This window comes from Aphanomyces invadans (assembly GCF_000520115.1).
Source record: "Aphanomyces invadans strain NJM9701 unplaced genomic scaffold supercont1.26, whole genome shotgun sequence".
NCBI classification, from domain to species: domain Eukaryota; phylum Oomycota; class Saprolegniomycetes; order Saprolegniales; family Verrucalvaceae; genus Aphanomyces; species Aphanomyces invadans.
In genome coordinates this window covers 108274-132503 of record NW_008580171.1, presented here as the reverse complement: position 1 = coordinate 132503, position 24230 = coordinate 108274, and the positions used below count along the sequence as shown (strand labels likewise).

The 24230-nt window shown below is 57.2% G+C and overlaps 8 protein-coding genes across 8 annotated transcripts; 7 read left to right on the top strand and 1 right to left on the bottom strand.

Annotated features, from left to right (window-relative positions):
- The first annotated feature begins 1973 nt into the window (after nt 1-1973).
- On the top strand, nt 1974-3280 carry H310_10392 (hypothetical protein). The gene has a single exon (XM_008876768.1). The coding sequence runs from the start codon at nt 2020-2022 to the stop codon at nt 3196-3198; it is 1179 nt and encodes a 392-aa protein (XP_008874990.1). The 5' UTR covers nt 1974-2019; the 3' UTR covers nt 3199-3280.
- Nucleotides 3281-3837: 557 nt separating this feature from the next.
- Nucleotides 3838-4687, top strand: H310_10391 (hypothetical protein). The gene is made up of 4 exons (XM_008876767.1): nt 3838-4146; nt 4219-4410; nt 4466-4543; nt 4589-4687. Exons 1-4 carry the CDS (start codon nt 3856-3858, stop codon nt 4643-4645), a joined length of 618 nt encoding a protein of 205 aa, XP_008874989.1. The 5' UTR covers nt 3838-3855; the 3' UTR covers nt 4646-4687.
- Nucleotides 4688-4749: 62 nt separating this feature from the next.
- H310_10390 (hypothetical protein) lies at nt 4750-6032 on the top strand. The gene has a single exon (XM_008876766.1). It carries the CDS (start codon nt 4774-4776, stop codon nt 5995-5997), a length of 1224 nt encoding a protein of 407 aa, XP_008874988.1. The 5' UTR covers nt 4750-4773; the 3' UTR covers nt 5998-6032.
- Nucleotides 6033-6173: 141 nt separating this feature from the next.
- H310_10389 (hypothetical protein) lies at nt 6174-7604 on the top strand. Its single transcript, XM_008876765.1, has 2 exons — nt 6174-6652; nt 6701-7604. Exons 1-2 carry the CDS (start codon nt 6216-6218, stop codon nt 7476-7478), a joined length of 1215 nt encoding a protein of 404 aa, XP_008874987.1. The 5' UTR covers nt 6174-6215; the 3' UTR covers nt 7479-7604.
- Nucleotides 7605-8921: 1317 nt separating this feature from the next.
- Nucleotides 8922-13217, top strand: H310_10388 (hypothetical protein). The gene is made up of 8 exons (XM_008876764.1): nt 8922-9587; nt 9630-9706; nt 9754-11217; nt 11266-11438; nt 11493-11917; nt 11991-12213; nt 12264-12528; nt 12570-13217. Exons 1-8 carry the CDS (start codon nt 8946-8948, stop codon nt 13177-13179), a joined length of 3879 nt encoding a protein of 1292 aa, XP_008874986.1. The 5' UTR covers nt 8922-8945; the 3' UTR covers nt 13180-13217.
- Nucleotides 13218-13458: 241 nt separating this feature from the next.
- On the top strand, nt 13459-15318 carry H310_10387 (hypothetical protein; the record flags this gene model as incomplete). The annotated part of the gene is made up of 6 exons (XM_008876763.1): nt 13459-13537; nt 13596-13980; nt 14033-14093; nt 14139-14412; nt 14463-14687; nt 14738-15318. 6 exons carry the CDS (start codon nt 13459-13461, stop codon nt 15316-15318), a joined length of 1605 nt encoding a protein of 534 aa, XP_008874985.1.
- A 3508-nt stretch (nt 15319-18826) lies between these two features.
- H310_10386 (hypothetical protein) lies at nt 18827-20927 on the top strand (the record flags this gene model as incomplete). The annotated part of the gene is made up of 5 exons (XM_008876762.1): nt 18827-19263; nt 19315-19544; nt 19594-19743; nt 19795-20043; nt 20098-20927. 5 exons carry the CDS (start codon nt 18827-18829, stop codon nt 20781-20783), a joined length of 1752 nt encoding a protein of 583 aa, XP_008874984.1. The 3' UTR covers nt 20784-20927.
- A 503-nt stretch (nt 20928-21430) lies between these two features.
- On the bottom strand, nt 21431-23376 carry H310_10385 (hypothetical protein; the record flags this gene model as incomplete). The annotated part of the gene is made up of 4 exons (XM_008876761.1): nt 21431-22410; nt 22462-22611; nt 22665-22894; nt 22940-23376. The coding sequence occupies 4 exons, from the start codon at nt 23374-23376 to the stop codon at nt 21461-21463; spliced, it is 1767 nt and encodes a 588-aa protein (XP_008874983.1). The 3' UTR covers nt 21431-21460.
- Nucleotides 23377-24230: the final 854 nt, after the last annotated feature.

The window sequence follows — 24230 nt, the reverse complement described above, 5'->3', positions numbered from 1 at the left end:
CCAAAGAGGAGACCAGTAGTTGTGGTCTGCCACCGCTCGCATTTCGCTCGAAACGGATCGACGTGGCTTGCTCTTTGCTTGTTCCGGGAGATTGGAGAAGAGGGATGATGTCCGGATAACGGGGCCCTGTGGTATCCGGTTGTCGCGTTTTGATTCTTGTGCGGTCCAAACTTGCCGACGGCGAATGCGGTGTGAGCGGAGGGTATCGCACTCCTCTTCCCCGCGACACCCCGTCGACGTGCAAGTCCATGCACGTGGCAAGGCCCTCCGCTTCATCGATGCACGGTGGCTAAGTGTCGCGGGATAGCATGACGGGTTTTGGAGATGACCACAATCGGCGTCAGTGTGTTGCAAGAGGCGCAGTACCTTTGGTGGCGCGGCATCAGCATCCCCATTGCTGGGTACCCGTGACTCACAAAGACCAGATGCGCCGGGCTTCAGCAGCCGCCACAAAGGCGTTGGAGGCTCGTCGCACCGACAAAGGTCCGCTTGTTGGCCACCGCGAGGGTGCATCTCGAACGAGTCCGCTGGATTTCGTCTCTTCCGACGACGTCAGACTGGCCCCTCCAACGTGGCTGGCTGTGGATAGAAAGCCGTCGATCGGTGCGAGGCGAGCGGCCTCGGGGTGTGTGCAATGCCGTCGTGGTTCCAGTGGGAAGACGGTTGAGCGGTTTGTGGCTGGACAGGCTTCGATATTTAGGACCGTGCAACTGTACTTTGTCACATCATTTCGTCGAACAGGTAGACCGCCTGCCATCCACATGAAAACGCCGCCACACACGAACCGCAGCCGCACGTTTGTTAGCCGTTGGATGCGCCCACCTTGGAGTGACGCCAGCGGCCCAGCAATTGTCTCGGCAGCGTGACCAAGCGTAGGACGAGATGGCTGAGGGTCGTTTGCGTGCCGTTTGCGTGCCGTGGCGCATGCGGTCGGTCGGTCAAAACCGTGCACGTGGCATTTGCCAGCGTGCAGATGGCAAAGCTTCTACAATCGATCTTGTCGATCCCGTCCAGTGGCTCCAGCTACTAGCCCGGAGCCGCCGCGAACGGCGCGACGTCACCCGCCCCAAGCACGATATCTGTTGGAGATTGTCGTGTTCTCTCGTCGGCACGTGCGCTGCGTCGATGGCAGACCCACACGTGCGTGTTGTTCTCGGGGATCGCACGACCAGGCCATGGACGCCACGGCCCCCAAGCGATACCGCGCGAGTTCAACAAATGCCTGTACGCTCGAGGGGGAGTGGCTCCGCTCAAGGCCAGACAAGGTGGTGCCAATTTTTGGAAGAACGCGATATCGAACGTGCGATACGTCGGCCGAGAGTTGGCCTGTCGCGAGAGTCCATATGGACCATGGCCGCTCGCTGTCGTGCACTTGTCGGCATAACAGCCATACAGCCTGTCCCCAAGCCAACATGCATCTCCAACGACATTGACGAAGCGCGGCGACGCCAGCATCCGTTGTGCGCGCGAACGAGGCAAATCTCGCCTCCGTGTTGTCCCGGCAGTTCGATTTTAATTCGATTCGCATCGCGATTTGTATGGAATTTTTATTCGAATGCATCGACCCATCGGTCGCACTGGATGTGAAAGCAGCGAGTTGGGGAGTAGCTGCGGCGGTGGTGCTTCCCCACCGCCTGGCGACAGGAGCGCCCCCGTCGCCCGTGAGTCCAGGGCGCGGTTGTCGAGGTCGAGTGTAATGGCGCATCATCGCGCCACCATTTGTTGATGTCGAGATAAAATCGAACGAACCCCCGTGGGGCGGTCGGCGTAGTAACCAGGGGAATGGCCAGTGGGGCTGGCACGCCACGGTGGGATGTGCGCCATAGCTATCCATTCGAATCCTGGAACGGTCTCCCTTGTGTACTCGTCGCTCGTGCCCGGGGGCGGCTAGCAAGATACTATGGCCCCGACACGGCCTTGTTCATGCAACCTCCAAAGTCTGGCCACGTCAGTTTCGAAAAAGTGACGTCCTGCCAACCACCACCAAATTCAAACCCGCGTGAGCCACCGCCCCACATCATGACCACCACCTCTCCAACGACCTTGGCTTCGGCGCAGCCCACCGCTGCTGCTGCGGGTCACGACGCCACGACAACAACGCCGGTGGACCAGCCCGCTGTCCCGCCCAAGGACAAGCCGCGGTGGGGAAAGTGGACGCCCGAAGAAGAGGCGTACACGAGTCGGCTGATTGCTGACTTCACCGCGGGGCTTCTCACAGACGTCGAGAACGGAACGACGATGCGGTCGTGGCTCAGCACCAAGCTGCGATGCTGTCCCATGCGCATCTCGAAAAAGTTTGTCGGCGAGCAAAGCATTGGGAAGCGCATGTTTGAGCGCAACGAAACGCGAATCGTCGAGATGTCCGACGTCGAAGCTGCCAAGCGACAGACCGACCTGGACGCGCTGCGCGCTGCGTTTAACGAGAGCTGGGTGCGGGAGGAGCGCGAACGCGAAGAACACAAGGCGAATGGCACACGCAAGCGGAAACGGAATCGCAGCAAGAAGGCTGCCAAGGCGACAAACGCAGCGATCGCGACACCCGCGACGATGCCGCACCACAACGCCACGACCTTGAGCAAAAAACCGACCCCCACGGCGCCGACGCTGCCGCTGCTCCCAGCTAAAGCTGCCCCACACATCTCGACATCGTTGCACTCGGCGGCCGCTTCCCTGACCTTCCTTCACAAACACCATACTCCTTCGATGAAAGCCCAGTCTGAAACGTCGTCGTCACGATCTACCCCGTCGCCGAACAAGAAGGTAGCCGTGCCTTTCAAGAAACCCAAATTCCAAGCGATCAACCCACACACATGTAGCCCGCTGCGGCGACCGTCGGCCGCTCCACCAGTCAAGCCTGCACTGGCCGTTGCTGCCACACCCATGGTCGTGACGACATCGTTTTGTGACTCGACGGACACTGGGGATGTTGCGCTGGACCTAGCAAATGGCGGCGACTTTGACTGCGCCTTTGACTTTTTGGACTCGGAGGACACACTCGACAGTCTGTGGCTGCTGGACGACTGCTATGACCAAGACGGATCGGTCGTTGGCGGCAAGGAAGCCACCGAGCTGAACTCGCCAACGTCGGTGGCCGACCCCATGTCGTGGCTGCATCACATGGGCGGCTTCACGTTCGACAACCAGTCGACGGCCCAGCTCTACGAGTCGCTCTTCGATCCGACCACGACATGCTGCTAGCCGCGCAAGTGGCCACCTGCCCACTCGAAAGCGATTCGAGTACGACCATCCCATAATATAGACTCCCTTGTGTTGTACGTGCGTTCGAGAGTTCGACGATGGGTCTGGCCGCATGCATCCCCAACGCCCACCAGCACGAAATGTCTTGCGTGGGGAGGAGCACGGCACGTCGACAGCACACGAAGCAGCACGACCAGCCAGTTGAGTTCGTCCTTTTGCCTTGCGGAAACGCGCCTGCCTCTCCGCTGACGTACACGCGCGAGTGGCGACAGGCAGGTGCGTGGAGCACACCCTTTATAGTACCTAGCTTGACCTATCTCCTTGGTGCTATCCGCCCGAGTGGATGGTTGGGGCGTCCAGCGGCGCAAGTGGAAAGCTCGAGTCGCTGCATATATCGCCCGTTCCAACATACTGTAGTCTAGGCGTGAACAACCGCAACGAAATCACGTCATGGCGAAGACAAACACATTTCATTGCTCGCACCATGCAACGCGTGCGACGGAGGTGCTCGGCCCGAATCGAGCGCCGCTGGGTTGCCCTCTGCGCATCGCACATCGTGTGGATCTGGAGCCGAGCGACGATCGGCTTCGCCTCGTCTCATGCGAACGGCAGGCGTTTCATGCGTTACAGACAGTTACGTGCCAGCTCTGGTCATCGATGGCGTCAGCGGTGCCAGGCCGCGTCCGGCGCACGAGCTTGGGGCTCGACCACAAGGCGCTGCTCGAGGAAAATGCCGTGCTCCAAGCCCAAGTCGCGGCCCTCGAGGTCGAGCTCCAACGAAAACACGACCTGAACAACAAATTGCAGTATGAAAGCCAGTTTTTGACGGGAATGCTGGCCCGACTAGACGCAAAGGAGATCGAGGCTGGTGCCAAGTTGGACGCGGTCGGGCGGGAGTTTGTGGAAAAGGAAGTGCTCCAGGAAGAACCAGCCAAGCGCCAACAAGAGGTTTGCACAACTCGTTGGGAACCGGCGTCCCGTGGAGTGGAAGTTCATCCCTGTTGGATGGATCGAATGTAGACACTGAAGCATTCTATCGCCGACCTCGACGCCGCAGCGCGCGAGTACGACAGACTCACCGCATTGGAACGGCAACTTTTGCAGCAGCACGCGACGCTCACGGCCGAGTGCGAGGCGATGGAGCTGCAGCACAAGGCTGAATTGCAGGCGCGAAAAGTCGACGAGTACAATCGGAAGCGCACGATGGATCAAGTAACTTTGACGGCGCATCGCCCGTGCTCGTCATCATAGATTGTGGAATTTGTAGAACTTTCAAAACCTCTTGACGACGTTGGACACCCATGGCCTCAAAAAGACGTTCTGCCAGCTCCTCGAGACCCTCCAGGTGACATCGATACCACTGAAAAGCACCATTGTCATGGGACTTTAGGCACAGCCGACACAGAGGGCGCCGACGCCCGGCACCGACGACGTCACCGATGCATGACAGCTAACATGCATTATACGATTTTGATTGGCTGTATCTTGGTCATTTCAGCCAATGAAGCGATTTCTATCGCGACCTTTCATAAAATTGCTACCACGTGAATCCACAACGCCAGCATTTCTTGAAACATGGAGAAGCCAGCGGCGCTTGTGATGGAGATGGGCGGCATGGTCGTGGAGGTGGCAGCCATTTCGCACATCGGGTCGACGACTCTCGTACAGAACCAAGACGCGCACCTGGAGCTCCCCTTGTCAGACGACTGCCTACTCGTTGGGGTGTTCGATGGCCACAGCCCGGACCTCGGTCAGATCGCGGCTCGAGCTGCCAAAGCGTACTTCGCGTCGGTATTTCGTGACCCTGCTTTGCTGGACGAGGTCCTTGAGGCCCCTGAACCCACCTTGCGCCGGCTTTTTCGGGAGTGCCATCAGCACGTTTTCACGCGGTTCAAGGCGTTTTACACAAACCAAAGTTGCACTGTTCGGGAAGAGCGAGGAGGGTACCTTACGTATCGCACGCCTGGTCACTCGCAGCCCGTTCGTTGCGTGTATGGAGGCACTACAGCCACATTGGTGCTACTGCACCACCGACGACTGATCGTGGCCAATGTCGGCGATTCGTTGGCTCTCCTTGCACAAACGACTATTTCGCCCAGAGATCTCCAATGGCACGCAGCATGCAGGTCGGCACCAGCTCCAGCATCGCCCGTCGACGATCCGACCACCAACAACCAAAGCGATAACCAAGCCGACGAATGGACTCCGTATGTGTTACTCGCTGGGTTGCACGCCCCCGACTGCACCACCGAATTCAAGCGACTGGAGCACGTTGGCCTCGGGCTGCAGTGCATGTTTGATCATTCTACCGACCCCCACGACCGAGTGCCAATTTTCAAACGTGATCATGTTGTCCACTCCCACGCTTTCAATCCAGCCCACATCAACGAGACCGGCCAAGTGCGCAAAGGGCCACCGCCCAGGGGAGGCTACGTAAAGAACGCCCGGAATGAGTGGGCGTCCGTTGTCACGACTCCGCCGCACGCAGCGTTCCCAGACACGCTCGCGTTCACCCGGTCCCTAGGAGACTTCCACATGCACGCCTATGGGGTCACTTGCGAGCCAGACATTGTCGAAGCAACTGTGGAGCCCGGGGCAACTCTACTGGTGGCGACGGATGGCGTTTGGGACGTCTGGCAGTTCACGCAAGTCGTGTCGTTTCTCCAGACGTGCGGCGACAGTGCCACGGAAAGGATACAACGATTCATGCACGAAAATGCGTCTCGGGCAAACGACCTGTTTGGGCAACAAGCGGACAACATGACGGCCGTCTTATGCACCTTCCGCCAGAACCATTAAGTCGTGAATATCAACGCAAGATGCAGACTTGTCCACGTCAATGTATTCAATGCATCAGGCAGCCTCGCGGACGTCCACGAGTTGTCGCTGTGGCGGGACCACATTGCTCGAGCGAATCGGTGGAGAGTTCGCTGGAAACCATCACTCTCAATGCACGAAATGTAGGTCCATGAAACGTCGGCGCGTGTGGCGGCCATCAACGCGTGTCATCGGAAGCAATGGACATCACGTTTCTCGGAACAGCCTCGGCCCAGCCGTCTCCCACACGCAATCACTCGTCGCTAGCGTTCCGCCCGGACGCCAACGACGTGTGGCTATTTGACTGTGGCGAAGCCACGCAGCACCAGCTCATCAACTTGATGGCAGACTACGCTGATCTGGCGATCCCAGCACGCGGAAACACTACCCAAGCGAATTCAGCTCCGCGACTCGCCAAGATCTCGCGCATCTTCCTCACCCATCTGCACGGAGACCATTGCTTCGGTCTTCCCGGTCTGCTCTCCACGGTAGGGTCGATCGCGCCGACGAATGCAACCACTCTCGACAACGGAACACCGTCTCGCACATCCAACCCGGTGCATGTCTACGGACCCCAGGGAACCAAAGCATACGTCCGCAACATGCTATTGCACACGATGACACGCATTGGCACCGGGTGGGTCTCCCATCCACTCAGTGAGGCCCATCTCATGTCGACAATTAGATTTGTCGTCCATGAGCTGCTGATGGAGCCTACCTCCTTGAGCGAAAAACTCCACATTGACGAAGTCGAAGGAGAGGACTACGTCGCGCAAGTCACTGCTTCTGCCCATGCGTACTGGAGCCTTCCCATCATAAATGGATTCACAGTCACGGCCGCGGCCATCCCGCACACCGTGCCTACTGTGGGCTACCTAATTCGGGAACCCACTTCTCCTGGTCGGCTCAACATCGACTTCGTCCGTCCTATTCTAGAACGCAACAGTGCCGCCCTGGGACTCAAAACCCCCCTCGCGCTGCTGACGCAATTGAAAAATGGCAAGACAATGACCATGCCCGACGGGACGGTGCTCACTCCAGACAATTGTCTCGCCCCATCACGTCCTGGTCGAGTCGTCGTGATCCTTGGCGACACGTCGAGCGCAATCGACTCTGCGTTTGTGAATTTGGTGCAAGGGGACGACGTCGACTTGATCGTACACGAAGCCACGAATGCGTGCCTGCAGTCGGACATCACAGCTGGTTCATCGCGTGAAGCGGTTGAAGAAACAGCCAAGTCCCATGGCCATTCGACTCCAGAGTTGGCTGGAGCGTTCGCCAAGGCCATCGGTTGCAAACGTCTGGTATTAAATCACTTCTCCAACCGATACAAGGGCGACGCCAGCGAGAAAAGTGTTCAAGTCATGGACGAGGTGCGGCAGCTTGCCGTCGACGCGTTCGGGAGCGACAACGTTGTGTGTGCCCGGGATTTTATGCAGGTCACCATCGCCCCGCGATTATGAACCGGGCAATCGTCTTCCAACAGCAGGAGAAACACTGGCGAATGCGACGCGCCTAGCTGGAGCAGCACAGCCGCACGTGATGGCCTAGGTGGATATCCCATAAATGCAACATCTACGTGTTGACAAGGGCGTGAGGAAGAAGGGTTGTCGACGTACGGGCGTCGTTGCTCAGTCAGTAAACTACGTGAACAACAAGAGCGTGCTAGGGTGGCAACGATGCTATCGGGGGGTGCGGGGCTCGATGGCGACCGACCTGGCACACAATGGAGATGCATGAAAGGTATGGATTTCGATGTGGATGCGGGGAGTGAAGTCTTCAGAAGGCGAAGTTTCGTGGACTGAAGACCTCGTGACAACACCTATTGTGCTGCTGCAGGAGATTCAAACACGGCTTTTGCAGCTGGTTCGACATAGAGACATCTCGCCGGCTTTCTATGATCATGTTTGATGCGGACTGTCGACGCAAGTACAAAGCAGGAATTGTTATGGTGAACCCAATTCCTTGGAGAAGCGTCAATTGGCATTTGGTTTATCAACACGTCGCATGAACGGTCAGCAACGTGCGCGCCAGAATCAATGGTCTCGGCACTGCCGAATCAAGAAATTTCGTCCGCAGTGATGTCAGAACGACTAGGATATAGCGAAGTCGATCGCTGCAATCGCATTGTTGACGCGTTTGAGGATGTTCGCGACCCCCACGAGCATTGGTTTGAAGGCGAGCAATCAGCTCGGCTACGTATTTAGGCAGGACAAACTCCTCCGTGGCACTTGTGGAAATGTGCAGACGTCCGAACGTCACTGTTCCTACCGACATGCATGCCATCGCCACCAAAAACGCTCAGAGGAAATCCAGGACATGGGCGGACCGAGTCGATGCTGCGTTCTGAAAGCATCAGGTCATGGAGCCTTGCTTCTCTCGACAAGACCTCGTACCGACGTGCTGGGCAAACGGCGCCTCAGGCTGAAATGCGGAAGGAATAGTGCTCGACATTTGGGTGGCCCAGGACGTGCCAAAGAACCTCCTCGCACGACAGGATGCCACGTATTGAAAAACTTTATCCCATGAAGGATGCAGTTTTATACTTTATATTTGTATTAAATATCTTGTACAAGTTAGAATCGATGCAAAATAGCAGCCTCATTCGGATCTCCACATTGAATTTCCAATTCGCTTCCTTGTGAAGTACGACTTCAACGTCGTCATGACCTCATCCCATCACCAAGAACGCGCTATCGAACCCCGAATGCGGTGCATCGGCTTGTACATAGAGACGGTCGAGATCTCCCCCCATGAGCTGGCGAGGATCCCCTGCCATGGATAGCTGGTTCCACTTGATTGTACTTAATACGCCGGCAGAAAGCGTACTTAACCGACCGCTCTTCTTATCCGGTATACGGATAGCAATATCCGGACGTTCCCAGTTGCGGGCGCTGAAGCACTTCGGATAGTGTGCGGCGACGAGATCGATGGAAGGATACAACCCGCCGTCGTTTCCACGAAGTAACGTGCTGCCGACAAGCCAGCCTCCTCCCGGTGGCAACCAACCGAACCAGACATCGTCCTCGTCGTCTGTGCCGATGGCGCCGAAACCATCGACATCTAGCCAGTCGTCATCGTCGAATGGGGTACAAGTCCCGAGTCTTGGAGCACCCCAGTCGCTGTTGAACCAGCATATGACGCATCTATCGCAAAGTCATACACATCCGCATCCTCTCCACGGCGGCCACTCGCATCCGCATCAGCATTCGCTGCACCACCCACTTCCGCTTCCCAGACAGCCGCAGTCGTCCCACATTACGTTGGCGGCGATGCCGCAGTCTCGTCCTGGAGTGCCCAACCGTGGCCTTCCCCCTCCTCCTTTTAGCTCAGGGCCAATGCAGATGAACACCCCGCACCAACGCGACTATCCACCGTACTTTACCGATATTTCTCGTCCCGGACCTCCACAGCAGCAACCACAGCAGCAGTCGTCTGTCGTTCAACAGCCAGCGCCACCGCAACCCGTCACTGTTCAACCGTCGCCAGGAAACAATAACAGTGCTCAAGGCGGCCTACCTCGTCCCCTTCGCGAGTTGCGAGTTGAAGACGCGTTGCTGTACTTGGACCAGGTACTTCATCCTCTCCGACACTTCTCTCATGCGGGCCAACAGGTCAAACAACAATTTGGCGACCAACCCGACGTGTACAACCAGTTTCTTGACGTGATGAAGGAATTCAAGTCCCAAACGTACGTGCTGCTCTTGTTGACCTCTGGCATGCTGACTGTGTCGACAGTATCGACACCCCTGGCGTCATCCAGCGCGTGTCCGAGCTGTTCAAGGGACACCCGACCCTCATTTTTGGCTTCAACACGTTCCTTCCGCCTGGGTATCGCATTCGACCGGAGTCGCTGGACCTGTACACGGTTCCCCAGCCCCCGCCGTCGTCCGCGGCAAACGTCCCGTCCACTCCGCTTCAAGCGCGTCCAGGTGGTCCTCCCAATGGAAACAACGGCACTGCGACATTGCCTCCGCTCTCGTCGAATGGCAATACCTCATCGTCTTCAATGAGCCTTCTCCGCCCACCACCTGTGAGCATCCCGCCCTCCGATTCGGCGCAGACCAACCAGCCGTCGTCCGTGAAAAAACCATCGAGTAATTCGTCCAAGCAACTGAACCAGCAGCAGGCCCAGCAAGCAAGCGCCCAAGCCAAGGGCCTTCCGCCACCCGTCGAATTCGACCATGCCATCCTCTACGTGACCACAATCAAGAAGCGGTTCGCTGACGAGCCCGAGACGTACAAAGCATTCCTGGAAATCCTGCACACGTACCAGAAGGAACAGGGTTCGATCAAACAAGTCCTCGACCAAGTCAGCTTCCTCTTTCGTGATCACCCCGACCTCTTGCGAGAATTTACGTTCTTCCTTCCCGACGCTGTCCAAGAGGTGGCCAAGGAGCGATTGAATAAAGCTGCCGAGAAGGCGCAGTTGCGCCAATCCAAGTTAGCCCAGCAAAGCGGCGGAAGCGGCGGCAAAACGGACAACCTGCCGTTCAAACAGTCGAAAAAAGGCGTGAAGAAGGGAGACGTGGGCCAAGTGAAGAAGGAGCCGTTCGCCCCGGCGTCGTCTCTTCCCACATCCATAAAAGACGACAAGGACGAGCTCCGTCGATCCAAAGTCCAAAAGGAGCGCGACCGCGGCCGCAACAAAGCCACGTACGACCTCAAGCGCAAACACAAGAGCGCGTCCGACACACCGCGCCGCGAACTCCTCGCGATGAACCAAACCTTGATGGACCCGAGCGAGTGGAACATGTTTGAACGAATCAAGAAGGTCTTGCCATCACGCGATAGTTGGCGCGAGTTCCTCAAGTGCCTCGAACTGTACGCCCAGGAGATTGTCGGCCGCGACGACCTCCTCACGATGGTCAAGAATCTCCTCGGCCGGCACACGGACGTAATTGCCGACTTTACCGCGCTCCTCCAGACCCACGGCGAAGCAAAAGATCATTCGGGTGGCGAGATCTGGCCGTTCATTCCACTCGCCGAGACGGATCTGTCCCAGTGCCGCCGCGCCACCCCGAGCTACCGCGCGCTGCCGGCAAGTTATCCCCTCCCGCCCTGTAGCTTTCGCAGCGCCATGGAACGCAACGTGTGCAACGACGCATGGGTGAGTGTCCCGACTGGGTCGGAAGACTTTAGCTTCAAGAGCATGCGGAAGAACCAGTACGAAGAAGCGCTGTTCAAGTGCGAAGACGAACGGTGCGTCGATGCGACCGCCATGTGCATATCTGACACAAATGCGTGTAGATTTGAAATCGACATGGTGATCGATGCGAATGCGGCCACGATTGCGATTTTGGCGCCGCTGGCAAAGGAGTTGGCCGTGCTCTCGTCGGACACTCGATGGAACTACGTGTTGGACAAGCAAACGCTGCGCGTAACGCACTTGAATGCGATCTCGCGCATCTACGGCGAAGCTGGTACGGATTTTCCTGCGGATACATGGTGGCATGCCCTCACTCGAACGAACGCAGGCCATCAAATGCTCGAACTGCTGGCCAAGCACCCCGCTGGCGCAATCCCAGTCATCTTGAAGCGTCTCCAGCAAAAGGACGAAGAGTGGCGGCGGGCGCGGCAGGACCTGAACAAACAGTGGAAGGACGTGAACGAGAAGAACTACCACAAGAGCCTCGACCACTCGTCGTTTTACTTCAAGCAAAAGGACAAGAAAGCATTGTCTGCAAAGCACTTTCTTAGTGAAGCCAAGAAGGCACTCGATAAGAAGGATCCCGCCGCCACGTTCGCCTTCCCGGCCGCCAAGATCCACAAGGATGCATTTGGCCTCCTCACGTACGCGGCGGAAAAGATGGCTGGCGACAAGGAAAAAATCAGCAAGATCTGGACCCAATTCTTCTTCCCGTTCTTCCAACTCGATGAGTCGTGGCTCAAACGCAAGCCGGTACGCGATGTCTGGCAGAGCCGCATCGATCCGGGTGCATGGGAAAGGGGGTGAATAAACATGTGTCTTCTAGGTCCGGTCGACGGTGGCTGCGTCCAAGGCCAAGTCTCTGCTGCCAGGTACCGAGGTCGTGTGCGACTTTGGCGAGGGTATGATCAAAGCCATCGACACCACGAACGGCATCGCAACGGTGCAGTTGCCCATCGGTGTCGCATACGTGCAAGTCGACTCGCTGACGATTCAAGAAGCTGCCGACTTCCCGCCCAACGTGGTCGTGTCGGACGAGCGCGATTCTGGTACGATGGAGTTTTATGCCTGTTGCTTGGGTCATCGAAACGTGGTGTAGCGCCTGTGTCCCGTGGATTCTTTAGCGAAGCAGCTTTTGTATTTGTACGGCTCTACCACGTCCTGTACAGCCGCCTCGAGCAGGCGCGGGAGCTGTGTGAAAAGGCCAAGCGCAATCGTAATCGTCGCACAATCAACCCTGCGGCCGCCATGCTCGCTCATGCGCATCACGTGGCGTCAGCCGAAGTGGACAGCCAGACCGGCGATTACGAAGCCTTCATGTCCAAGCTGTACGCGTTGATCGATCAGTCCATCGAGAGCCCGCGGTACGCCTTCTGTCGCCTGGGGCGTACTGATGAGAGGATAGGTATGAGGACTGTTGCCGCAGCCTCATGGGGTCGTCGTCGTACTTTTTGTTTACAATGGACAAGCTTGTGACGCTGCTACTCAAGCAAATGCAGCACATGGCTACAGACGACGCATGCCAAAAGCTCGCGGCGCTGTACCAGTCGCAGCTGGACGCGCCGCTCGAGAAAGGCGCGTACTTTACAGCAGCGAAACCTATCTTTGACGAAGAAGGCGAAGGTGCGTTCTGGATGGAGTTTTCGTCCGGCGTTCTACGCAAGACGCCGCTCGCATCGCCGTCCAACAGCGCAGCGGCGGTGGAGAAGAAAGTCGCGCAGCTGTGGGCCCCATCCCCACGCACGAAACACCCAGAGCCGTCCAAATGGCTCGTGGAGCCGCAACTCTCGGTCGAGTACCTCGGGTGCGTTGAAGGGGACGACGATCAGGACGACAGTAACAAGGACGACGACACGACCTTGAGCGAAGAAGACGAAAGTGGCATGAGTGAGGAAGACTCATCCATCAAGAGCAAGAAGCGCGCGCGCGAAGAGCTGCATAACGATGTCAAGTCGCCGCCGCCACCACCTCCCGACGACACGGACGAGTCTGCGCAGAAACGGAAGAAAGAGTAGGCTGTGCCATTTTATATATACCAGTTTGTATGGGTCAAGTGACTGTGCAGTCCACCATTGCGATTGGATGAAATGCACGAATGTGTGTAGGATGCGGTCGAGTGACCCGGGGTTCGATGAATTCATGGAACGCCCGGATAAATGAAGTCAGCGACCCAGAAAGCGTCTGCGTTGCTTGTTTGCAATCTCCAGAATGAATGTGGAAATACCATTTTATCCGGAAAATTGTACATAATTTGAACTTGATCGCATTTATCTTTTTGCGAGGCGAGTGGAAAGATGGCAAGCTTCCAAGTGCAATTCTCCGTCGGCGGGTTGAAACCCAAGGCGGACGCATTCATTGTGCTCTACTTGAACGGTACCTCGATATAATTAGTCGTCGTTGTGCGCATGCTCGACGTGACCTTGACGGGTAGGCGCCCCGGTCGGTCGCACAGAGACGATCCACAACGTCCCCAACCCATCGTTCTTACAAAGCTTCAAAGTGGACGCTCCTTTGGGCGGCGAAATTCTCAAGATCGAAGTGTATGACGAAGAGAAATCGTCATCAAAGAGCCTGAAGGATCAAGACCTGCTTGGCATTGTCGAAGTGCCCGTGAAGCAACTCGTGGACAACTTGGCGCAGATCACGACTTTGCGGACGTCGGGGGGCGGCGCTCGTGGGTTGTTCAAGAAGGAGCAGCCCCCTCTCAATGTCTACGTACAAACCGAACTCATGAACCCAACATTGGACGTTCTCGTCATGCAGTGGTCCGCGAAGGACCTCACCAACCTGGACGGCATGTTCAACAAATCCGACCCGTATTGTCCTCCGTCCGCTTCTGTACTTCAAACGCAAATGTTGTTGAAATAGGGTGCTCTTTTTGGGGCGCATGGTGCAAGATGGGAGCTTCTTGCCTGCCTTTCGCACAGAAGTACAATCTCCCTGACGACGCATCGCCCTTACCACGACCGCATAGGTCATCGATGGCAACTTAAACCCTGTCTGGCAGCAAGCAACTGTGACCCTCCAACGTCTGGCGAATGGGGACCTCGACCGCCCTCTCCTCGCTCAAGTGTTTGACATGGACAATGGGGAGAAGAAGCGCGAGCTCATTGGGCAGGTCCAAACCAGTGCCCGTGCGCTCTTGGAGCTCCCAACGCTGTTTTTGTTGAGTGCGTCTGGCAAGCCCGCAGGATCGTTGCGCCCATTGCACATGCGTTTGCAGCAATCCCCACCCTTTGTTGGCTTTGGTGAGTACTAGTATGCTTGATGTGAGCTTCCTCGCTTAAATTTGAAATAGCCCCTGGGGCCTGTCCGATCCAAGCCATTCAAGGACTCGTAGCCCCGCCGCCCGCGCCAGTAGCTGCAGTCCCTCTACACGACAAGTTGTCCCATGGGTTTGACTATGCGACGTCATCCAGTGCACCTGGTCAGGAGATCGCCACGGCTGTGCCAGAGGTAGCCCCACTCGCTGTTCCTATCGACGCCCCCGTTCAAGTGGTGGCGGCCCCCGTGGCCACCAAAGGTACCTGTTTCTCTCGATCCCTGGAGATTTTGACGCTAACATAACTGCAGTTGACTGGCTCGTGAAAGTCCATTCGCAAGACGGCGGCCAAGACACCACAGTTGTCTTTATCAACAGCACTTCCCGTGCCGTCGACATTGTGTGGGTCGCTTATGAAGGCGACGAGCACTTTTACAATCGCATCGAACCCGGCCATCGGTACGAGCAGCCGACCATCTCTCAGCACTCGTGGAAGATTGCGTTCTCGGACACTCAAGAACCGCTCGCATACTTCCTCGCGCCGCTCACCAATAGCGTCGTCGACATCCACGGCGTGAATCAAATTGTAATTGGCGCCAACCTCCAGCCCATGCAACCCGGCGATCTCTCCGACTCGATCCCGACCGTGCTCGAGTTTGCCAACTGCACGCCCGGCGTGCTATCCATCCGATGGGTCGACTCGGACCAAACTGAGACCCAATACGCTGTGCTGCAGCCCGGCGAAAGCTATCGCCAAGACACGTACTCAAACCACGTGTGGAAGGCAACGTATATCGCATCTGACACGGCGCTCGCGTTTGTCTCGGCGCCTCGAGAACCCACCCACGTCGATGTGTGCGGATTCAACCAACTCCGCTTGACAAGACTGTAGATGAACGTGGCGGATGATCATGACGTTGGCATGACTCGATGTCTCCAGTCCCCATGAATGCAATCGAATTCCTCGTTCGTGTGTAACCCAACGTGCTGGAGCGGAAGTCAGGAACACATCGAGTTGCAACTCGTGCAGATCTGTCCCCACAATGCAATCCGACCAAATCAAACGAACGTCCTCGATGTGCCATGAAGCTAAAGGGAAACTCGTGCAGGAGCGCTGTCCATGAAAGAAATGTCGTGGTTGTCCATACTTGGCACCAGAACGGAGCAACAACGACACCCGCGCGTTCGATCGAGTCGACTTTGTCCGTGAGCGTATGCATAGCTTGTTATGCTTGTGGCACCACAAGATGCGTAAAGTCTCGCACACGAGCAGCAACTTGATCGAGACGCCACGGAGGTGGACGATGGGAGAAGCCTGCGCGAGAATGGCGGGTCCAGCCATACGAGCTACGTTGAAATCGGCGCATAGAGCTGCGTGTACTGCTGGGTGTACATCTTCAGGACATCAGGTGGAAGCCAGTGTAGTTGTCCCCACGACTCGAACTGGAGCGTTGATCCGAAGGAACAGCGCTACGATGCCGCCGAGGAGGATCAGTGGCCAACCCACACGACCCCAGCGACATGAAGCAGCTCCAACTTGTTGGCCCCTTTCACTCGCCTACGACTCGCGACAATCGATAGCAGCCCCGCGAACACTGCAACAGCCAGTATGATCGAATTGCATCCCCGAACGAGCGCACGTGCCAAAAGTTGTGGGCATCTCCACCGCTTTCACAGGAAACAATGTCGACCCTGGTCGACGTGTTGATGATGTCATCTTGAGCGAGTTCTCCATTTCCGACAGTCTACTTGATCACGTACAGCCAGCTCCACACAAGTCGAACGGCTGGAAACCCATGAAGATGCTGTAACCGAGCAGCAGCGACCGAACCCTCGTCAAGGCTAGTCCAGCCAGGCTCTCAATGGTGTTGTCGATGTCAAATTTGAGTAACATGACAAAGGTAGCGGCCTGGCCCACGTACAGCTCCCGACACCGTTTGGGCATGCGATCGTGCCAACAAAATGCTTTCTCGATGCTCAACGCATGGACGAGACGATCCAGCCCACTCCCGGCGTTCGCGACGACGTGTTCGAGTTCAAGTCGCTGCGAAGTAGCATCGACGTCCATCTTGGGACCATCTACGTGCGTCGACAAGGCACCAGCATAGCTTGAGGTTGAATTCATCGACCAGCACGACGTGAAGGGCAGTCATGGTGAAGGACGCCCAGTAGAAGTTGTCGGCGTCAATTTACGGAGGAGGCCCCTATGTACGAGACGCTGCCATGGCCAGAGCTGGTGAGGTAGCCCAAGAACGCAGTTGCGTCGTGAAGCGTCGTCGCGGTGGGCTGAGCAATTGGAGCACGTGGAGTGCTTATTCTTCATTGCACCCATGGGTTACATTCAACGCCATCCTCCTCAACCTGCGTAATCGTTGATACTACCCATAGGTTCGCATTGTCGCCGGCTCGACAGCACGGGAAGAATGTCGGACATCACTAGCGACGTCCTAGCTGACATCGAGGCGCCGACGCTGCATGTACGTGGGACCTCCGTGACCAACGGAATGGGCAATGAATCCCCCCATGCCGCCAGGTTTTCAACTTTGATGGCGTAGACATCAACATGAACTTCGTGTGCCAGACGCCAAGAAGGTGAATGCCGCAGTATGTGGGTGTGCCAAGTTTCGAACATGAGCAGTTTGAGCTCAGAGTTTGTCAAGTGGATGGCGCGGAAAGGTTGTGGGAGTTTTCCAGGCACAGGAAGTTGTCTCCATCCTACGACATGAGCTGGCTGTCCGCGTGGAAATTTGGCGGGTGCAAAAGCCACACTGCACGGGCGCTGAATCGCTGACGCACCACCGTTCGGCCAATTGGTCCAATGTTTTGTGAATGAGCCCAAGCTCGTCAACTTGCGGCGCTGTGAAGTTGACGGCTTGAAAAAGTCAAGCCCATCGTGCTCGAGGTGATGCGCGTGGTGCGGGTCCTTTGCACGAGGCTGTACTCGCCACTTCGTCCATAGTACACAAAGCCTTGGTGTGGAGAGGCCGCTGTTTGCCGCCTGCCGCTCTCGCAAGACTCCTTCGATGGCAATGGCCCTTGTGTCTTGGTACGCCCGAGTGGACGCGGCCTAGACCGTGTTGCGAAGAACCGTCCTCAAGTCATTCGCCGCAGTTATTGTACTCCGCCTCGCCGTCGACGTGGCGCTCGTTCGACACAGCTCAAACCGTTCTGTGCACAGCTCACGGATCGCCCAAGGCAACTTGGTGAGCTCGATGATAAAACACACGGCGGGCGAACCCCCCGATTCAAACATGGCCAGGACGCGTCGCTGTCGAATATTTCGTCTGGCAATCCATCGACTTCGAGCAAGGTGGTAGACCAGCGCTCCAGGAGCTTGCATCGACCATGTCGACAAGTAACACGCCAAAACTAGTGCGGTTGTACAAGGGCCTGGCCGTTGGTGAGAGAAAGCTCCAAGAGTAGGCGAGGTACTCACGGTCGATGGCGAGTCTGCTTGATGTGGAGGAGGCGCAAAGGACCAAAGGCCTTTTTCGCACCATTCGACAAGTGTAACGGCACACGCGAACGGCACACGCGAACGGTTTCGATACGCCGGCGTCGTCGGTTACAACAACTGAAAGGTCGCGCCATGCGACGTCCATGGTGAGAATCGCCCGGGAAGCACGACGTCAAGATGAGGGAAGCGGGATGCAGAGACCTACGACGTGGTTTCGATGGAATGGCGGAACGACTTGTGAGGCGTCCCATGGTTTTGCTACGGGTCCAAGTACGTCGAACTGTGGCAACGTCCTAGTGAATTATGCACGTTTGCACCGCCGCCGCATCGACAACGACGCACTCAAAGACAGCAATATCGATCAGGACCTTGGCGCTTCCGCCAGCTACGATGCCCTTATGCCGTGGAATAGGCAGCGATCCAGTCCGAGGTTGGACCTCCTGGCTGACAACACTGTGTTTATAAAACAACAAACTGAAGTATCGAGCCATCGCATGCTTCGGGGCGGTCACCACCAGGAACGAGATCGCAAATCGACTTCGCGCGAGTCGTCATGCCCACTTCGGGCATCGAATTGCACATGGCGACCAATGCATTCCTGCCATTTCTCGATGAAGAAAGACAAGCCAGACAATCAGTTGGCTGTCGTCGTTGAGGCGTGCATGCTGCGAATGACAGCATGAATTGCATGTCGGTACTTTCTGAACATGACTCGCGATCCAATTCGACTATCGATCTTGTGCAGAGGAGCCGAACGTTCCGAGAAATCTCGTCGCATCCGTGGCAATCTCATCGATCGAAGCATGGGCTCTCATGAGGGGCAGCATCTGAACACACTTGTACGGCCACCACACGCTGGACCAACTGGCATGGACCACCCTGTCGCTTTCAGTTTTCGATTCCCCACCGAGTGGCCCGTTCCGAGCGGTCTGCCCATTCCACGATGCTACATTGCGTGACCAACTACTGGAAAGTTGTTGTTCCCACCAAGTCCGTCGCCGAGCTCGACGCTGACCAGTGGCTATTTGTCGCCACGTTCGATGGCACGACGTACTTCTGGTTTCCGCGGCTCCAGTTCTCGCGGTGGTGGCTTCTTGCCGTGTGCAGCCTGGCCAACTTATGCACCGGCTCGCTTTTGGCGTTTACTTCGCTCTACGACGGCCTGGACGTGTACTTTTACGGGAGCCAGACGAAGGAGTCTGTGTCGATCCAGCTGCAGACGTATGTGTGGCTGGGATTGTCCGCCGCTGTGTCCGGGCCGCTCGTCGAGAAGCGGGGGGCTCGATTCGGCATGACTGCCGGGACCGTCGTCATCGCGGTTGGTTTCGTTATGTCGCAGCTGGCTGTCGGCGCGTTCAGCCCGACGTTCCTCACTGTCGGGTACGAACTAGAGGTCATCGGTGTTGACCCAAACGACCTCTACGATTGCAGGTATGCTGTCTTTTGCGGGGCCGGGTTTGGCTTGGTGTTGATTGCTACGATGGCGGCGACTCAAAAGTGGTTCCCCGACCTGCGCGGCCTCGTCTCCGGCGTCCTCATGTTTGCCTTTGGCGTCGGCAATGCCATGTGGACTGCCATCTACACCAAGCTCCTGCATCGTCGAGGTCTCTTCGATCCTGTCACGGACGTCACAAACGTCCCGACCATCTTCTGGAGCAACGGTACACCCCAACACCTACGGCAGCCTCTCTCTGAACAATACAATCGCAGGGCTCGCGATCGTTTTGGCGCTTGTTCTCGCCTCGCTCGTGATTCGGACCCCGCCCAGCACATTCACTGTGAATGGCCACGATATCCACTGCGTCCCGGAGACCAAGGCGCCGGACCCCAAACATATCGAAGACGAGTACCTCAAACTCGGTGGGCCATCCGTCCCATCGAGTCGTCGTGCGGCGGCTCATCCATGCTTAGGCATGACACTAGTCAACTACTCGGTCGTCCAGCGCGAATTGGAAGGCACGGACATGCACTATTTTGCCCAAGTCAAGGCGCTGTCGCTGCTCCAATGCATCTTTTCGTCCGACTTTTTGTGCCTGTACGTGGCATTTGCGGCCACAATCATCCCGGCTCAAGTGCTGTCGACGGAGCTCGTCGACATTTGCACGGGCGTGTTTCACGAATCGATCGACGCGACCAACGCGCTCATGACGACCGGAGTCTGTATGCGCATGCCGCGTGGTATTTCTGTGCGCTAACACCACGCGTGGCTTGTAGTGGTCAATGCCGCCGGGCGCCTTGTCGTTCCCCTCATATCGGACGCTTTCATTCGCATCTTCTACGCCAACCCGGCCTTGGCGCGCAAAGCTGTCTTGATGCTCGTACTGACGTACCAGGTCGTCTATCTCGTCATGGCGCCGAAAGCCACGATGGCATTCACGGCCTTCCGCGTGTTTTCACTGAGCTTTGTCTTTGCATCCGGCGGGAGCATGGCTATCATTCAGTGCTTTGCCACCGACATGTTTGGTGTGTACCATGCCGGCACGATGTATGGTCTCCTGCTCACGTGCTGGTCCTTACGGGCGATTCTGGTCGGGTACGCCTTCTCGACCTTCCAAGTCACGGCGGCGTCGTTTCAGCTCCAGCTCGAATGGATGGTTGGGATGGCTCTGGTCGGATGGGTGGCTCTCGTGTTTGTTCGAACCAACTCGATGGACCGGTTCTTCGTCGGGTATCAGTATTCCATCTGCGGCCGCATCGTGTTTCAATACGCCTTCCATCCAAACACCAACGCGTTGGACGACCATGACGTTGTGACAATTCCCGCGCCCGGCGCCGCGCATTCCCTTTCCGACAACGACTTCATGCTGTGGCCAGCGGAGACGACTCAAAGCCCCCGACCGTCGTTCACTCGCCATTCCAGCATGACGCCACAGCCACACACACACTTGCATTGGCCATGACACTGCGTGAGGCATGCGCACCACTCTGTGCCAAGGTCGCCTACGCGCATCGCGGCATCTTGTGGTGGCATCAATTTATTGGAACGGGGGCGTGTGCTCGTAACACAAGACGATAATGGCATCATGGAGGTGCTGTGAATTGCATGTAACCTCGAACGTCGTTGTTCCAATGGTTGGTGAGCAGAGATAGCTGTGTAGATGCCTCATCGGTCGAGTCGGTTCGATGCCAATGAAAGGTTCATGGCTCGAGACGATGGCAATGGAGATCGTCGGCGGCTTGATGCCAACGTCGATTGCTTTGGGCGAAAGAGCACATTGCACGCACTAGATCCGACGGACGACGGGGCTGGTATCACGGAGGCCAGCCGCATATCATGGTCGCCGCGGCGGCAAAGACCAGCTTCATGGCAAGCGCACAACCCGCGATCGCCTCTATCGATCCCTGCCGTTTGTTGACCTGTTTGGAAGAATGCCGAACGGCCACCGCCCCCCTGCCTTTCAAAGAAGTCGTGTTTTGGTTGACGTGTTTTGATCCACAACCTGCAGGCACAGCTTTCGTGCCGCCTCCCCCCCTTGGCTTACCAAGGAAATCACAAACTACACGGTGGACTCGACTTGTCAGGGGAAGTTGTTTCATGCAATTCTACCAGAAAGAGATCGATTCAAGGCTTAGAAATCTACAACGCTTGTTGGGCTTCGTGTTGGTGGGCATGACTCGTTCGGAGCTCATCGTAGCCATCCCAGATCGTGTACCCATTCCAGTCGCCGGACGACGGCGCCACCACCGTGACGGAATCGCTGTCGACGTGTGGTTTGCCGTGGGGCGTGCGGCGAGCAAAACTAAACTGCACCACGACTTTGCCACAGATCGAATACTTGTACCCGTCAAAGAACCGATCGATCGAGTTGGTCCGGACGAGCAAGAGGGCCACCCACCCGATCGCCACGACGACCAGCATCCACTGCATTTGGCGCAGGAACGATTCGCGGGACACGTGAAAATCGGCAAAGCCATACCCGACGATGGCCGCGCGCAACGACCAGCACGTAACGATGAGCCCGTACATCGTGCCGGCGTGATACACGCCAAACATGTCGGTGATGAAGCACTGGATCAGCGCCATGCTCCCGCCCGAACAAAACACAAACGTAAACGCGAGCGCTTTCACGGACTCGAACGTCATGTGGTCGTTCGAGAGGGCCACCATCGACCCGAGTTGGGCGCTGAGGACGGCGAAGAACATGATCTTGCGAGCGGATGCCGGGTTGGCGTAGAAGATGCGAATGATCAAGTCCGACATGACCGGGATCACGAGCTGGCCTGCAAAGATCACGACTACTCGAAACGCCGTGAGCGACGCCATGCACACAAACGTACTCAAGCCCTGGACGCGCGCCGTGTTTGTCGCTTCCACCGATTGATGGAACACGACGGTCGCGAGCTCGACGAGCTCGCTCGAAAACACCATCGCGGGAATGATGCTGGCCGCGAACGCCACGTACAGGAAGAAAAAGTCGATCGACCAGATGCACTGCATGAGCGACAGCGCCTTGACTTGCTTAAAGTACGCCATGTCCGTGCCATCGACCGCCTCTCGGACGGCAGTGTAGTTGACCAGCGTCATCCCTACAACGATCTCGACGTGAGCCCATGGCGTCGCAACGGGCTGGAACGAACCGTTCCTGAGGTACGCGTCCTGGACAAGCGATGGACTCGGCGCTTTGCCGGCTGGGACGCCGTGGGTGTCGTGGCCATTGATGGTGAAGGAAACTGGAGGCGTTCGGATCACCAGCGTCGCCACGATCGACAGCAGCACGAGCACCAGTCCTGCGAGTGGAAGCGGTGAGCTGGGCGAGGGGGACGGAAGAACGCAGCCAGACCTGCTGACGAAAACACAAACGGGAGGTGCCGTGCACTTGCAGCCCTTTCGTCGCTGCCTTTGCGATGCAATATCGCATTGTACGTGCACGCCGCGGCAAAGCTCCCCATGCCAAACGCAGACATGCACACTCCCGCCGTCAACCCGCGAATGTCGGGAAACCATTTCTGGGACGCCGCCATCGTCGACACAATCTCGACTCCAAACCCGCCGCCGCAAAACCCGCCATACCTACAATGCTGTCGTCAGCCACGTCTGGAAGACGTCGGGCAGGACCCGATGAAAAGCAACGCCGGGCACTTTGTCGTGACAGCCAGCTGCGCCAGGGTGAATCCAACCGTAAGCATCGCCGTGGCAACGACCATGCCAATGCGCGGACCTCGGCGCTCCACGAACGGCCCCGCAACTGCTGCGCACAGTCCCATCCAAATGTACGTCTGGTACAACACAGTGGCGGAATCGCCCGTCTTGGCCGCGTAAAAGTGCACGTCGAGGGCATCGCCAAGGATGGCGTACGCGGCAAGCGTCCCAGCAGCAAACATGGCAAAGCATGACGTGACCAGGAGATGCCATCGGCTGAACTCGACGCACTTGACGGGCGCGATCGTAGCCACCCCCGTCGGCACCACGACCAGATACCGCTCGGCCTCCACCTCGTCGGTGGACTCGGGCGCGACATGGACTGTCCAGTACCTCTCGATCCATCGCAGCATCGTGGGCAAATGTTGTCAAATGAGTTCTTCGCGCGTCGATTGAGTTGCGTGCCAGGGCTGGTGCACGAGTACCACGGTGGCCTCCATCGAGTGTTCGGTGGGCATCGCGGAGGCACCTCCCCCAGAGACGTGACGAAGTCGTCGGCGTAATGGGTGTAGGTGGCCGAGCTGAACTCAGTTGCCGACATCTGACAGCATGACGTTGCCACGGGGTTGGTGCAAAATGACGTTGGCACGTGGTTTAAGGCGATCCATCAGGGAAGAGAGAGCTCGAGTCGCGCCGGCATACGGGTTGCGGCGAGCCTGCAGTCTTTACGCCTGCCACGTCGTCAAGCGCTTGGAACGACGGAGGACGTGGAATCTTCTCGCGAATCTCTTTCAACGCGGCCGAGATACGATGGCGTGCCGATCGTGGCGAGCGATGTGCACTACGAAGTGGATGGACTTTTGCGGCGGACGACAGGTCGACCATACGTGGAAGGCAAAGGATTGCATCCGTCGGGGCGAACGATTTGCTGTTGCGTGGCTTGTGTATATTCAGCACCAACATGGACGGACCTTAGCGTCCAGTGGCGCCGCCATGGCGCGGGCAAACTCACGCCACCCACGCCACAAAGTCCGAGCTCATGCACTCGTTCGAATCGACGTCCCGTTATCGAGATATGCCTCGGCATGGCGTGAACCTGATATGGATACGGCACCGTCGATGCCAAGGCTGTAAAACATCCAAGATGGACATGGCAACGGCTCGCCTGAGCTGACGGCGACTCGAATGCCACTCGATTGCTGGAGAGCACTTGCTCCACTGCATTGTTAAGACGTCGACTTTAAGTTGCGGCCTCGTTGCAGCCGGC

Bases quoted from the DNA above. Each gene is read 5' to 3' on its own strand.
- H310_10392 (XM_008876768.1), top strand. From the start codon at position 2,020: ATGACCACCACCTCTCCAACGACCTTGGCTTCGGCGCAGCCCACCGCT.
- H310_10388 (XM_008876764.1), top strand. From the start codon at position 8,946: ATGGAAGGATACAACCCGCCGTCGTTTCCACGAAGTAACGTGCTGCCG. The intron at 11,218-11,265 runs GTGCGTCGATGC...AAATGCGTGTAG, and splicing joins TTCAAGTGCGAAGACGAACG to ATTTGAAATCGACATGGTGA. The intron at 11,439-11,492 runs GTACGGATTTTC...GAACGAACGCAG, and splicing joins GCGCATCTACGGCGAAGCTG to GCCATCAAATGCTCGAACTG.
- H310_10390 (XM_008876766.1), top strand. From the start codon at position 4,774: ATGGAGAAGCCAGCGGCGCTTGTGATGGAGATGGGCGGCATGGTCGTG.
- H310_10391 (XM_008876767.1), top strand. From the start codon at position 3,856: ATGGCGTCAGCGGTGCCAGGCCGCGTCCGGCGCACGAGCTTGGGGCTC. The intron at 4,411-4,465 runs GTAACTTTGACG...TGGAATTTGTAG, and splicing joins GGAAGCGCACGATGGATCAA to AACTTTCAAAACCTCTTGAC. The intron at 4,544-4,588 runs GTGACATCGATA...ATGGGACTTTAG, and splicing joins AGCTCCTCGAGACCCTCCAG to GCACAGCCGACACAGAGGGC.
- H310_10389 (XM_008876765.1), top strand. From the start codon at position 6,216: ATGGACATCACGTTTCTCGGAACAGCCTCGGCCCAGCCGTCTCCCACA. The intron at 6,653-6,700 runs GTGGGTCTCCCA...GTCGACAATTAG, and splicing joins ATGACACGCATTGGCACCGG to ATTTGTCGTCCATGAGCTGC.